Source organism: Amphiura filiformis, chromosome 17 (assembly GCF_039555335.1).
Source record: "Amphiura filiformis chromosome 17, Afil_fr2py, whole genome shotgun sequence".
Taxonomy (NCBI): Eukaryota; Metazoa; Echinodermata; class Ophiuroidea; order Amphilepidida; family Amphiuridae; genus Amphiura; species Amphiura filiformis.
In genome coordinates this window covers 4,229,042-4,245,224 of record NC_092644.1, presented here as the reverse complement: position 1 = coordinate 4,245,224, position 16,183 = coordinate 4,229,042, and the positions used below count along the sequence as shown (strand labels likewise).

General features: G+C 37.1%; 1 protein-coding gene across 1 annotated transcript; it reads right to left on the bottom strand.

Annotated features, from left to right (window-relative positions):
- Positions 1–214: 214 nt before the first annotated feature.
- Positions 215–11,212, bottom strand: LOC140136821 (protein Star-like). The gene is made up of 3 exons (XM_072158418.1): positions 10,907–11,212; positions 7,280–7,474; positions 215–2,254 (listed from the first exon to the last, which is right to left on the bottom strand). Exons 1-3 carry the CDS (start codon positions 11,210–11,212, stop codon positions 1,859–1,861), a joined length of 897 nt encoding a protein of 298 aa, XP_072014519.1. The 3' UTR covers positions 215–1,858.
- Between the last annotated feature and the right edge of the window lie 4,971 nt (positions 11,213–16,183).

Here is a 16,183-nt window from a genome sequence, read left to right as displayed (position 1 = left end):
GAATAATTTCACCACACAAAAAAATTGGGGTGAATTATTTGCAAAGCTCCATTCTGATTGGTGATTACAGTGAAGATATCATGTATTTGACTAAACAGAGGCAGTGTTAGATCGGTAGATAGTGCTCAGAAACTTGAGTGAAAAGAAAGAAATAGAAAGGAAATTAGCAAATGGCACAACACCGTTGCAGAGAACAATAATATACCAGAAATAATTGTCAGTAATGCGCTAAAAGTGCCATTTTATTTCAGGTAGCACCGTCCCAGCAAACCCAAAACGTTTTTATAACGTTACAATCAGTTCATGGACCTAAAGACCCGGTTTAACAAAATATTGCTATGCATTGAGAAAGCAACATGATTACCTCGTTCACTCCATGTACGTAACTATATTTGAAGAGCTTTGTTTCAAAAACCCTTACATCCATTGCCCAATTTTGAGAACATATCCAGTGCCGGATTTACCATAGGGCCAGATGGGCCCGGGCCCAGGGCCCCCAAATTTTTGGGGCCCCAAAAATTGCCCTGTGTAGTATGCATCTTCCATTTTAGCCGAAAACACTATGTTTTGGGCCAAAATAGGATACAAAAATTCAGCTTCAATTTGGGCTAATAGTCTAAATTTGAATTTTTTCTAGCACTTCGGGCGCAAATGTCCTGGTAAAGTCTAAAACCTTGGCAACTTGTGAGCACATATGCCTTCCTCACGGTGTGTTGGGGGCCTCCAAATTTTAGCCTGGCCCAGGGCCCCCAAAAAGGTAAGTCCGGCCCTGAGCACATCAAATAATCATAACAAATGATCACTGATATAAGGGAGTTTTAAACAAAAGCAGTTTTTGCTGCAAACCCCCATATTGGCCTATCAGTGATTCTTTTTTGATGTGTTCTCAAAATTGGGCAAGTGGATGTAAGGGGTTTTGAAACAAAGCTCTTCATTTATAGAAATGCCATAAAATAAACATCGACGTTCAATTAATCTAGATGGTTTTAAATAATGTGACAAAATTATTTTCATAAATTATGCAGTTTACCTATACTCTGATCAGCTCTTAATAGGCGTGGACTCATAACATCGTGGGTTGATACAGAATGACGTACACACAGCTAGGCGCAGCACCTACGCGATCTGCGCTTTGCGTTTTGCGTGAATGACGCGTGTTTTTATGAATTTACGCGTGCTACCACCTATTAAGAGCTGATCATAGTATATATGGTTTATCAGAACAATAGGAAAAAATCATGTCAATTTGAAGCAGAAAAGACCCGAGAAAATAAAATAACTCTATATACCCTCTATGGAATTCCAGACTTTTTTTGCTAGTCAATTGACAAATTCCAACTTTTTATTTGGGCATTTTTAAAAACCCTCTATACCCCTCCATGGAAATCGAGATTTTTCATGTACAAAACGGGGTTTGGAAATCCAGGTTTCTTCCTCAAGTATGCTTTGGAATTCCAGACATTTCAGAATAAATTTTATTTGCCCTCTATAGGGGGGTGCATGTTTTATCTGGAATAGTCCAATAGCGCTAATAGCACCCCTCCAAGTATACAAGGAAAATTAAAAAATAGCATAATTACGCTAATAACATATAAAGCCAAGTCCTCAAAAAAAGTAGCACTGCCAATTGCACATCACACCCATGAAAGTAGCGGTGCTATTTGTGCTAACATATGTATAAAGTAATGACAAAATTGCGCTAATAGCACGTGTAAGGAGAGAGAATGCTACTATCTGCGCCATTGTCAGTTATAGCGCCTTTTTCAAAATCACCATACACCTTAATTAACACAACATGAACGAAGACGGAGAGACACAGCATACCCCTTTCTTCTGTAGACGCAATAAACTTCCAAGGTCAATCATCACCTTCAACCAAATCACTTTTAGCAAACAACATATCGTTAGCCAGGTTACTTTTATCAATAACTTCTCCTATTTTTATATATCCTTTGTCCTCAAAAAAAGTTTGCAAATGCTGTTTCGATTCTGGCCCGCCATGTATAAATTCTACAGTGATGGATTTGATGTCTAGTTTATCGAAAGGAATTGTTTTAAGTACGTCCATTTCAGAACCCTCAACATCCAGACTGAAGAAATCAATACTCGTCCTTCCCATAGCCTTCATGAGTGTATACAGCGGGAAACACTGCATCTGAATAGTGTTTATTTTGAGGTTCGTCGACTTGGCCCATTTTTCTTCTTCTTCTCCCTTAAATACGCGGCCCATATTATGTGCCTGATTAAACCGCATCTGTAAACATATAATATATAGAAAAGTAATTGTGTCAAACGTTTACTCAGGTCACATTCAATTTTCTTCTAAAAAGATTACATGCCTGTGTCAGTGTCAAATACAAGTATGTGTTCTATAAACTAAGATATAGACGAATCCAACGAGCCAAGTCATGGTCAGGATTTGGTCGGCCATTATTGGGTCCCCGCAGCACCTAACTGGTGGTGTGACTGCCCATTTGGGTGGATTAAAGCCGCTTAAAATTAGATGTTAGATTCTTTTGTGTTGTGAACTGTCATCATTCTTTTGTCTACGTGTAACACGGGTGATAGAATGCAGTTTAAAATACCCTCCAAGGGTGCATCATTTCACATTTTAGGTGAGATGGAGCCGACGGGGACCCAGCTATAGCGGCCATTGAGGTGTAGGAATGCGTGAAATTGGATTCGTCTAAGTTCAGAGTAGAGCAAACAGTCTAGGAGCAAGGGATTTTGAAAAGAGGTCGAGTTCAACACTCATGTCTACCAATATTTGTTATAGTACGTTTAAGGGAAGGGGTATGAACTTTTGGACAGTATTTATTGTGGGACATTAGATCACATCAGACCTATCGAATTGCATACTGAATACGAAGAATGTCCTTCTGATATCAAATAATTTAGAATTTTTGAAATTCGCAATGTAATACACATTTTATGTCAAATCATTAAAAATTGATATTTTTGATATTTAACAGTACTCGAAGAAAACTTTATAAATCTGATGATTTATATTTGAAGTGTATGTAGGTGGGATGAAAAGCCGACGATCAATTGAAAATTTTGACCTTTCGTATTGAAGCTATGGATTTTTTTCCCAAAACACCACAAAAAATTAGGTCCTTTTGGGAAAAAAATCCATATCATCAATATGAAATGTCAAAATTTTCAATTGATCGTCGGCTTTTCCTCCCAGCTACGTACACTTTAAGAAAATATCATTAAATTTATAAAATTTACTTCGAGGACTGCTATATCTCAAAAATGTGAAAAATATCAAATTTTATTAATTTGTCATAAAATTTGTATTATATCGTGATTTTCATAAAATGAAAATTATTTGATATCAGAAAGACATTCTTCGTATTCAGAATGCAATTCAATATGTCTGATGTGCTCTCGTGTCCCACAAAAAATACTGTCGAAACGCTCAAAACGCTTATTCCAGATCCCTTATTAAGGGACCTTGGACTATTATTTGCCTGACAAAAGGTAGAAGGTTGGATTTGAGGTGCATATGCATTGGTTTAAAATGGTACTAGTATTTCGAATATCGAATGGAAGTTCATACTAGCCGCACCTGTGGGCATCTGCCGACGTATAACGTTCGTACATGCTGCACACCAATGTACGTTAGAGTAAGTTGACATTTTGACCCCCGTACAACCAGAAACATATCATTTCGCCTAAAAAAAAGGTTTTTGTAAGATAACTCAATAACAATAGGTCGTAGATTGCATAAACTATACAATTTCTTAATCCTTGTCATCAGATGAGTAATTTCATATATAATTCTCAATAAGATCGAAGCATTTTCAATTTTTTTACCCCTATGTGACCTTTCGTGACCTCTAGCAAAAAACGTACCCTAAAAATTGGGTCCACTAACCCCTATCAGTGATCTAGAGGGTCTATCCTAACACCTCATGGTAACAAACATTGGTAGACATGGTATTGAACTCAATCCTTAGTTAAGGCCCGTATAAGATTTAGCTCCGAGTTAATATGATATGATAACGTAATTTTATTAAATTAGTAATTTTGCTTGCCAAACTGGCTTCCGGTTGTGAGTAGTCTTACTTCCAGTCTTCAAAAGTGGGTCAAATACGTGACTTGGGAAATAAGTGCCCTCTTCTCTATTCATGGTCTTTGTCCCCCCTCTTTCTGATCTCCATAGCCACTTTTGAAGATTGGAAGTAAGACTACTCACAACCGGAAGCCAGTTTCCCGGGTAAGTGGATCAGATGCTCACATCTGATGACGTCCTCCGACGAGATGGACGAAATATAAGTAAAAACTTACTGGTTTTGGCAAGCAAAATTACTAATTTGATTTGATGTACAAACCTGATGAATCTATTCACTGTAATTGTATTATCTTGTGCTATATTAAGATCATCTAGATGTGAATTGATCTCAATTATACACGTGTATCATTAAGGGGTACTACACCCCTGCCCAATTTTGTGCCTATTTTTGCATTTTTTGCAAAAATTATAGCGTATTAGGGACAAGTAAGATATGTATTTTATAGGGGCAAGCACCACAACAGTACTACTGCACTGGAAATTTTATTTCAGCACAGACAACAGTTGTGGAGTTACAGTCAAAAATGAGGGAAAACCAATATTTGATCAATAAATCAATAACTACTTGCTTTGAGTTGCTGAATTTCCAGTGCAGTAGTTGTAGTCCTTGCCCCTATAATATACATATCTTACTTGTCGCCAATGCGCTATAGAGAAAAATGCAAAAATAGGCACAAAATTGGCCAGGGGTGTAGTACCCCCTTAATGTATTAAAATGTTCGATGAACAATGTAGATTTACCGTGTCAGTTTAATTTTCACAATATTATTTCTTACCAATCAATTGTCCATAAACTTGATTTTTTTTTTACTTATTATGAATAACTAACTTATAATATCGTTTGGTGTCTGGATAAGTAACAGAACATGAAGCAGTATCAAAAAATATAAATTCCTTATTCAGTGGATAAGCTATTCACTCAGAACGCCACTGACCATCCTCTATTGTTATGCATAGGTGTGCTAAATGTCTATCGATACCCCGGGGGGTTCTTCCTGGTTGAAGGTATACGGGGATGTGCCACGGTTTTGGGGTACCTTTTCAGCGATTTTGGTATATCAATGGGTGGGTTTTCAGTGGAGACCAATGCGCCCAATTGGGCGCATTTTGGAAAAAATGCACAAAAAGCGCCCAATAATGGCACATTTGGGTGTTTTTTGGATGCCTTTTCTTGAAAATTGGTATACTGATGGGTAGCAAAAACAGCAAAAAGTAGGTATAAAGAAAGTCAGCATCCGCAAGTCTGCGTGGCACACCCCCGTACACATTTTTTCGAAGAACCCCCCAGGATCGATACATGTTGAATTCAACACATTTCAGAGATACACCTTTTTGCTTTGAAATTAATTTTCTCGGTTAAATGAAAAACAATTTTTCCAGTAATAATAACATAGTGCTTGGATATACCTTTTTAAAAAAAACCACAATGGTGTTAAAATTAGGCATGAAATTTTACCTTTTACGGTAACATTTTATTATTATTTATTTTTTATTATTTAAATCGTGTGGGTCTGTATATTAACCCTAGAACTACTGAGCCATATTTTGTAACACGAACTACGAAGTTGGGGAGAAGGGTGTTGCAACCCCCTAATTTTCAATTATAAACGTCATACCGTTATATTTAGTACCAATGTATAGCTATGGGTCCCTCTATATAGTGATATCAAAATAAGTACAAACATTCCCCACATAATAATGCTATGACGTCATAAAGTGAGGGCGCCCAGGCAAATTCTGGCTATGTACAAAAGTATAGGCAAAAATGTTTATCGGCTAAAAATTCTACAAAAATGCGATTTTCACCGAATTTTCTCCTAAATTTGAAAGGAAATGACTACTAGTATTTCAACCTAACTGACAAGTAAGAAGTCAGTAGCTCTTTGAATAATTTTACAAGAGCGAAATGAAAATCATAATTGATTTTACTCTAGAAACCAATGGTGGGCCTCAACGACCCCCCCCCTCTATGGCCATCTTTGATGGCCGGTCCTACCCCCGGGTAAGGTGCTGGAGTAAAACATTTACAGCTAAAATGAGCACATAGGATGGATCTATGATTAGCTTAGGTCGTTTGGGCGTAAAAGAACACGTCTTTTTATGACGGATAAAAAATCTTAGCGGGGATTGGTACAACCCCGGTTGGTATAACCTCCCTCCCTTCGCAGTTCTAGGGTTAAAGGTTGTTAAGAATACCCGCTTTGATTTCAAACTGCCAAAATATCCAACTCGTACTTCATTTCGAATACAACCAGCAAAAATAATTGAAAGTTCTATTGTTGCAAGCAAAATTATATATCCATGATTATATTCAAGTGTTGGTTTTGGAAAAACAAAATGGCAGACGGAACTGTAAAATGGTGGAATCACAAAACGGAAATTTTAGCAAAAGAATGATATATAGAACGATGTGATGTGCTTTAGGAAGTTGGGATAAATGATAAATCTTTCATAAGCGAACTATATTACTTTGAAAAGCTAAAAAGTTAATACAAAAAAAAAGTTCATGGGCGAAGTTAAGGGGGTACTAACACCCCTGCCCAGTTTTGTGCCTATTTTTGCATTTTTCTCAAAAATTATAGCGCATTGGTGACAAGTAAGATATGTATATTATAGGGACAAGGACTATAACTACTGCACTGGAAAATTTATTTGAGCTTAACAACAGTTGTGGAGTTACAGTCAAAAATGAGGGGAAACCAATATTTTATCAATAAATCAATAACTACTTGCCTTTTACACAATGATTTTTTTTAAATACAGTACCATGCATTGTGGTTTTCTGCTGATATTTACTGAAAGAATGAAAATTATTTCTTTTCATTTGATCGAGAAAATATAGTTTAACGTGAAAAGGTGTAGCTCTAAATTTGGCTCATTTCAACACCGAATTCAATCGGTTCCAGTGCCTAATTAAATGAACGAGTGAGCCTTGTATAACAATAGGCATTGATGGACTAACGTTCTCACTTCTTAGTATATTCACCCTTTGAAAAAAATCATCTGCATTCAAAAGGGCAAGGATTAAACATAATTTTTTTACCTTTCTGGTGGGTTTACACCCCCAGCTAGGTATTGTAATCGTTCGGGTTCTTCCGCTGGAAACAAACCACTGTAATCTTCCCGTACTGTTACCCTTTGAGTATGAAACCCTGACTTGATGCTATGTTGTATATTATATTCATGATGTAATAGTACCTTGGTTGGATATGACACAACGCTGAGACAGGCGTTGACGTGATGCGACTTTCGGTTTCTTTTAAGTAGTTCGTAGTAATTAGCAGGGTCAGCCTCAATCAAAAGTCCTTGCCAGCCTAGTTCACGTTCAAAGAACAACGAGTTTGACCTTCCTTCTCCGTCGAAGGCACCACACTCAACAAAGAATCCATTCCGCTGAAATTGAAATACATATGTAAAGGCACCACACTCAACAAAGAATCCATTCCAAAGTTAGTCACCTGAAAAATAATACTTGTTATATTACGCCCCCACTATTTATAGTGGTTGAGCACTTTCGACTACTTTTGGAGTAGAAACTGTGCTGGAAGTGGCTTTTGTCATGGTGTTGACACCACAGAATGTATATACATGAATATGCATTTCTGTTAACAGAAATGTGTATATATACATGTATATACATTCTGTTGTGTCAAAAACATGACAAACCAAGCCAACCAGCACAGTCTCTACTCAACCACTAAAAATAGTGGGGGCGTAATTTATAACAAGTTTAATTTACAAGTGACTAACTTTGGAACTAAGAGTGCAGTATAAAAATTTTATACATCATAATATAAGAATATTTCCGCTCAGACCTATCATTTCGGGCACTGGATCAATCGCGTACGGTACAGCGCAGTATTGTGCCAGTATCATTTCGCCGTTATAGTAGGTACTATAACAAATATCACATAAAGAATACCCGGATCTTTTCTGTAGCTTACAGCTCCCTACTGCGTCAGTGCCAGACACGTGACTTACGTCACGGTCCGACGGTCCGACGGTCACTGACCAGCAGTTGTAAGCATCTTTCACCAGTCCATCAATAAGTGAACAAGGAATAGTGTTACATTCCGAAAGCTTTCAGGTGAGCAAAATTTAGCTTTGAGTAAATATTTAACTTTTTTCATCGAGAATAGTTTTAGTTACAACTGTGAAGTTAAAGCAATATTATAACATTTTCAAACAAAATAGATTAGCATTTCTTTGCCATAAAATGTTAGCTTTTACTGTCAGATATATCCCTTTTATTTTTGAGCCGAACAACTACGGCAAAGCAAAGAAAATTGGAATTTACTACCAGCGCACATGTCGCCACTCCTTCGGTCATGTTGTGGTACGACCCTTTGTTGTGTATATCACCGTCACGCACGCCGTGACGTACTTTGTGTTATGAACATCGTGTATGCGTTCGACTAATAATTCCATCGTAATAATAAAGCGCTGAATCAGCCTTTAATTCAAAATCACGGATTTTGACAAAACTACAGCACTTAGAGTCTTGATTTTTGCAGGGTATATTGGTTTAATAAAGTACAATTTAATCGTGTAAATAAGGGAATTAAAAAAATTCAGTGAGGGCGTCTTCCTCAGCAAATGTTATAATATGGCTTTAATATTCTACATCTTATAAGATGAATAATTTATAATTACACGGCTATATTGCTCTAGTATATCGGAATACAATATCAATGTACACAATGTTTGACAAGTTTCTAGTGCCATTGATATCGAAATCAGAGTTGATTCAACAAGATACGGTGATCCACCGTATCAAAGGCTGCTGACATGTCAAGCAGCACAATGAAGACAACTTTACCATGGTCCACGTACTGGAGGCTGTCGTTTTTACCTTTAAAAGGGCAGATTCAGTACTGTGAGACCTCTTATAGGAGGATTGGTTCACTTCACCCAGGTTGTAGTTGTCGACATGTGTGACTACCTGACATGACGCAGCCTTTTCAACAACCTTACACATGAATTTCATGTTGGCCACTGGCCTATAGCTCTTTAGGATATTATTATCAAGATTAGATTTCTTAATCACCGGAGTAATAATAGACTCTTTGAGTGCATTTGGAAAGATACCAGACATTAACGAACTGTGAACAATTTTTGTGAAAATCGGCAACAAGATCGGAAGATTATCTTTTACAAGCCAAGTTGGAAGAGTATCTAAGTTACATGTAAAAATAGTTTATAATTCTGATCATGGAAATAGTTCTGATGAAAACTTAAATTTCTAATTGAAGACCTGAGCGCAAGACGACCGTAAGTCCACTTGGCCCCTCAACATGTATACACTAAAGTTGCGTATATTTTCGTACAGTTTGGTAATGTTTTATACATGTTCAGGGGTCAAAACAAATCTTTCACAACCTTTCATGATGTTTTCACCCTGGAACATGCATTAAACATTATAAAACCCTAAGAAAATATACGTAACTTTAGTGTATACATGTTGAGGGACCAAGTGGACTTACGGTCTTCTTGCGCTCAGGTCTTCAATTAGTCTAAGACAAATACCTTTTATAACAATTGTTTTGTCCATAATCATAACTTAAAATACTGTTAGTAAGATGTAAATTACGAACAAAGTATAGTAACGCTAATTATACGACGTAGCTTATGTAATATAAGAGAGATTGCGATGTTCCAAACGCAGCACGTGGAACGTACGTTTTGACGTACGTTTTGATAGTCTCGGTTCCAAACTGGATTGTGGTCATTCATGGCATTCGTCACGAAGGAGAACAAGTCAGCTGGAATGAAGACTATAATATTTGATCTAATCTAATCTAGGTCGATAGAGGGCATAGTGATTGAAAAAATAACAGTAAGCTGAGTCTCTGCCTAATTCAAACAGGCCGCTTTTGATTTTGACTAAAAGTTTGACATACATGCTGATTAAACTTAATTGGTTTTTTTGTGCTCCCCAAATATTATAGTTGCCCAAAAACATATATTTTGGTAGATTAAAGATCACTACATCCATACATCATGACTTTACTTTCAAAATTAGACTTTTTCGTCCTGAAAATTGGGCGCGTTGCATGAACTTAGACATGAGGTAAAATCAGCATATTTCAACGTAGCATCTGCGTTTTATTCTACGTTGGAATCCAAAATGGGAATGTTATTTTTTGTACACAAAGTATCACACACATTTCAATGGGCAATCTCTGCGCACATCGCTGTACCTTTATTATAATGATTTATAATTACAAACAAAAAGGATCATAATAATAATTAGACTTTCCTTCGTATGTTCATTATCTTTGACTGTCTTTAAAATATTGTGAAATGGACAAATTTTGTGCATTTTCAACGATGTATCTATGTCGATTTCGCACGTGGAATATCTTCAAAAATAGCTAAATACGTGACCTCGCTTCGATACAGGAGAGTGGTTTTGAATAGATCAACGTACGTTTGATGTCTACCTTTGGAAATCGCAATGTCTCTATAATTATGAATAAAATGTACAAAAGGTCGTGTAAAGTGTATCATGCGCATTTGGTCACAAATTAATCACAGCATATGAAGGAAACACAAATTTTAAAAAGAGCTTTCACTATGTACAAGTTTAATAAGAACTTGTTTTGTTTCAAACTGTAATATATCCATTTGAATTTGTACACATACCACTTGATAACTCAATTTAATTATGTTTGCATATATTTTGGTAAAGATCCTGAAAATATTTACAATTAGCAATTGTGAATATCGTATCTACTTACAATTATTAACAAATATCTAATAGATTTTTTTCTCAATAACAACTTGTAACTTTTTACAATGGCATATATGAATTTATATACCAACCTTGTTTTTGAAAAGTTTATCAATGATAGCTGACTGGCCGCGGGAGAAATCCTTCAATTCAGGATTTTTGAGTGCGTACGGTATATGTGATGCGGTAGGCGGTTGTATGAATACTCGGCGTACTATATCCACCAAGTCGGGATCATCCTGCGTTGTGAGCGCGGAATTCATGTCATGTAATGTCCTGTCATGACTTTCTTTCTCGTGCCAGATAGTGTCTCTCGTCCACGATTTGTTTAAAACTAAAACAATTGCCAACATAAGGCCACAGGATATGACCAATGTGTATTGTCTCGCTGCCATCATTTTGATATTTAGCTCTTTTTTAGATTTAATATTACTACTATAGACTAATTACACGCACACCTGTTGTCATTTAGTTCTGCCGTATAATGATGTGACGTTTCGTGCTATGGACTTACTCTATGGTGGTGGAGTGAAAATAAAAATTCCTTTAAAAAAGGAATGGGGCGCCCAATGGGAGCTTTTGATGTAATGTGCTGAAATCTGAGGGAGGGGTGCTCCCGCTTTGGAGGTGACGCGTATGTAGGGCTGTTAAGACCCCATCTTTCACCATCGCTGTCACCCAAAGACCCCATTACCAGCACATGCTCTGTCAACCAAAGACCTAGACCCTTATATTTCCATTTGAACAGCAACGAGTCACCTATCACTGATTTTGTTAATTCTTTTGAAATAACAAAGCCATTTGAAGCCATTTAGAACTAGAAATTTAACTTTCGAGGCTTATTTGGCTCTAACCTAAAGACCCCATTAAAAAAAAAAAAAAGTCTCATCCATTGAAGTGGCACCCGGGGCTGAAATGCAACCGTTTGGATACAACATGTTTCTTGAAAACAATAATGTAACATTAGCATAAAATTAAAAACAGGGAAAATATGACACAACATTCAATGTCGAAGTTAACTTTATTTATATGTTTTGTGTTACTCCCTCCTTTTGGATCCATCCTTTGGTTCCCGCTGGTCAGTTGGAATATATTTTCCCTGTTTTTATATTTAACATTAGCATAGTAAGCAATGTTGAGAATATTTATTGCAGCGAGAGAGGTATAAAATCGTACCGCATTGGGATGACAGAGGGTGGTTTTAAATAAAAAGGAATAAAGATCAGGTTACCATTTCGGTTACTATTGTTAGGAAATCATGTTGTGGAGGGTTGTTGGAGCAGAATTATTTTATTTAGAATATAGGTTTGCATATTTAATTCTTAAGGGTTGTTTTCCAAGTGGACATATGATATAACTGTTGATTGTAATACCTGACAATATTGCATGCCTGGTTATTGCTTTAACGGAAAGTCAACGCGTATATCAGGTTTTAAGTGCATTTGATCTTGTTTAACATGTTTAAGCGACACAAAAGTAACAGTGTATTTGGTGTTTTTATTAACCCAATAATTTTGTATTTCAAACAAAGATGACAAGCCTATACGCACGGGATTTTAAGAATTTTTTTAAAGGTTTTAAATAACACTTACAACAAATGTCAATTGCAACTACCACGCCAGATTTTCCAGGGATAAGAGACGATCCCTGTTTTTGTTTATTTGTTTGTTTTGTTTTGTTTTGTTTTGTTTTGTTTTGGGTTTTTTTAATAAGAAACCATGTTTATAGATGGATTTCCTGGTTCCTTGATCGACAAGCAGCTTTTTGGATCAATGCCGCGTCAAATCCTGTCGCTCTTCACCTGGATCATACTTTGTGATCGTAATAGCGCCATCTCTTGAAGCGTTTTTAGAAGACCTAAAGGCATTATTATTAATTTCGTATTTCCCGCTGTATGTAGAACTACTTTACTTGCATTCTATGCATATTAGTAAAGAGTAATAAAATCAAAATCAAAACCAAATTAGTTATATTATTTATTCTAAGCACATACATTTAAACAAAACAGATGCAAAGTAAATCTAGCAAGACCGAATATAGAAGCATTTTGCAAAGTCAAGCCAAATAAGGGGCCCGCCGTAGCGGGTGCCCCAAAAGTAGATATGATTTTTGTGTAGTTATAAAAACCTGCTTCCACATGAAATAAATAAGGATATTGTCGAGTAGTACTTTCATTGTCGACAATCGTCAAATCTCAGGATCCGACGTCGACAAGATGTCGACAAAGCAATACGTCGATAATGTAAAATATTACGTTCAGAGACCACGTTATACGTCGTTTATTTACATCAAAATATTACTACCCCATATACGCAGCATCAGAATATTGCGATTGTAATGGAAAGATAATCTGCAAATAGAAAACTGATGCAGTTAGTTCATCGTAAATAATGCTGGGAAATAATGGCGATGTTAAACTTATCTCTAACATTTTAATGGCCATTTTTTTATCGATAGTTGGTTCATGCTTGTTGACAATCTGGGAAATTGCTTTGTCGCCAATATTGTCGATAACAGCCTTGTCGACAACAGGCCTAAATCGAGTACATTAAAAATGTAAAACTTGAATGATTCGCAGCGAGCGATGTTTAGTGTGTACGTGTATGGCGAGTGGAAAATCGCTCACTAGAAATCGAGTTTGGGCGAGCGATGGGCGTGGCGAGTGAGAGCCTTATCGCTCGCACCAAACGGCATGTGCCTGTGTAGGAGAGGTTAGGCGTCATTTCATATTTTAAATGTGGAATTCGTTAAAAGTTCGTAATTTAATTCGTAATATAAAACTCGTTTAAGTTCATTAGAGTTCTTATGAGCTACTTAGAATATGCAAAATAAATGCACAGTTTTGGAATCGAGTTGTAGCAAAAACCGACTCTTGTCAAGAATATTTTGAAGAAAAATAAACATTAAATATTAAACAATAACTATTATTAAATATATATATTAAATATATAAGAAGTAGTTCTATTGAATTAATACCAAATGACTGAAGCCGGTTCCAAAAACAATACATACGTTTACAAATGATGGTGAATTTGTTAAATTTCGTATGAGAGAGAATTTTTAATTGTACTAAAGTTTATATGAAATGTGGAAGCAGCAATTTGGACCATAAACCTACACATGCTAGCTGCGTCTCCGAAATCCTTTCAAATTGTCCTTACAAATAAGAAGTATATCATTGAAAATTGTAGGAGGCTGGCATAAACGGACAACGTTCAAATTAATTTCAAAATTTTACAACGTGTAATGAAAACAATAAGATACAAAGCAATCGTACCCTTCTTTTACCCAAATCTCATTATCATTACCATTATATATGCCTGTGTAACAGGGCATATATATTCTCCTTATGCTCTTTAGTTATATATGCCTGTGTAGGGGGTCCTCTCGCTACTCCGAAGGTCCGCCATTCCGAAGGTTCGCTATTCCGAAGGTCCGCTTTTTCGAACGTGTAATTTTACCATTCGCTATTCCGAATGTAATTAAAGGTTCGCTATTCCGAAATAAGGGTTCTCTACTACGAAGGTTCGCTATTCCGAAAATCCCCAAAACACAAACAGGTTCTCTATTCCGAAAATAGAAAGGTTCTCTATTCCGAATATAAAAGAAGGTTCTCTATTCCGAATATTCAAATATGGGTTCTCTATTCCGAAAACGAATAAAGGTTCTTTAATCCGAAACAAGTCACCGTGTTCTCTACTCCGAATATAAGAAAAGGTTCTCTATTCCGAATATGAAAAAAAGGTTCTCCATTCCGAAAACTAAAAATGGTTCAGTATTCCGAAATGAGTCACCGTGATCTCTATTCCGAATTATGAAAAAGGTTCTCTATTCCGAATCTGTCGATGTTGAAACATGTTTGCGCCCTCTAACAATGTCCTTTGGAGTTGAGCAAATCACCGCTTTACCAATCAATGTGTCATGTGTTTTTGGGTGTGTTTTTTTTATCTTGAGTCCTATTACTTGTAAAGGTATCGAACAGTTTAAGGTTTGTCAACTGTGCAATGCTTTGTGAGGAACAACAGAAAATTAGCCAAAGGGGGGGGGGGTAAAGGTAAAGCAAAGATACCTTCTATAATAAGGCATATCACATATTGCTTTATGGACCAACAAAGGCCAAGCAAGTTCTTTTTTCTTGTCCATTAGTCCAATCTGGGGGCAAAAGTCGACAATTCGAATTGTAAATTTGCGCGCGCTTCACACCCATTTGTCCATTCAACGGTTCATACTTACGCTCGTAGATCATTTTAGCTTAAAATTGGCATTTTTTTAACTTCGCGTGGAAGTTGTTAAGAGAAACTTAAGCTGGGAGCAAAATGCCACTTTAAAATGACAAATTTGTGCGCGCTTCACGCCCATTCCTGTCCTTCAATGTTCATATTTGATTATTGGCAGCTAAACATACTACTTTCGCTCCGCTTTAACATAATGTTCAAGAATTTTACACCAACCTCCCTCCCCTATGTCACAAACAAATTTATGCCACTGCTGCTGCAGCTGCCCCCCCCGGCCCCCCCTACATACACACCCACACCCACACACTTATGGAGTCCTGCACCGTCATCCCTGATCAAAGGGCCTGTGCGTTCACATCAGTAGCTGCAGGGGGGGGGGCGATCGCCCCCTGGCAAAAAATGGTCAATTTGGGCCCCCGCCCCCTAGCGCAAGGAAAAAAGAGGAAAAAAGAGAGAGAGAGAGAGAGAGAGAGAGAGAGGCAGAGAGAGAGAGAGGGGGGGGGGGGGAGGGGGGGGGGAAAGGGGGGGGGAATCTATAGGATATGCAATACCATACGATTATTATCAACAAGCCTAGCAAAATTGTCTATTTGGGCCCCGTGCAGGGAAAAAAAGAGAAAGGAGGGAGAGAGAGGGAAAAAGAGGGGGAGAGAAGGGAAAGAGAAAGAGGGAATCCATAGGCCTACGATATGTACCGGTAGTGCCATACAATTATTATCAATATACTCGATAATATACTTGACTTCTTGAAGACTTTTGAAATGCTAATTGCACAAAAGCACCTATATAGGAGCAGTATATTGAATAAAACAAATAAAACAATAAAAGGGCCAACCCAAAAAGAAAAGTTGAAAAAGGTGGTCAAGAAGGCTGTGTCCGACATGTTTCTTGTATTGCATGCCCAAACCGAACATTTTCAGTATCGACACAAAATTGACCGATTTAGTAGGCCTAGCTATTTCAAACTTAGGGCCGGATTTACCATTAGACCAGATGGGTACGGGTCCAGGCCCCTAAAATAGTCTGAGGTATGTTCCCCAAAACACCATGTTGTGGACCGAAATATGGTAACATTGCAAAATTTTGCACGCGCACTGGCTTTTACGTAAAATTTACCTTCATTTTGGGCTAAAA

Bases quoted from the DNA above. Each gene is read 5' to 3' on its own strand.
- LOC140136821 (XM_072158418.1), bottom strand. From the start codon at position 11,212: ATGATGGCAGCGAGACAATACACATTGGTCATATCCTGTGGCCTTATG. The intron at 7,475-10,906 runs GTTGGTATATAA...TTTCAATTTCAG, and splicing joins ATAAACTTTTCAAAAACAAG to CGGAATGGATTCTTTGTTGA. The intron at 2,255-7,279 runs GTACTATTACAT...ATATGTTTACAG, and splicing joins TTGTGTCATATCCAACCAAG to ATGCGGTTTAATCAGGCACA.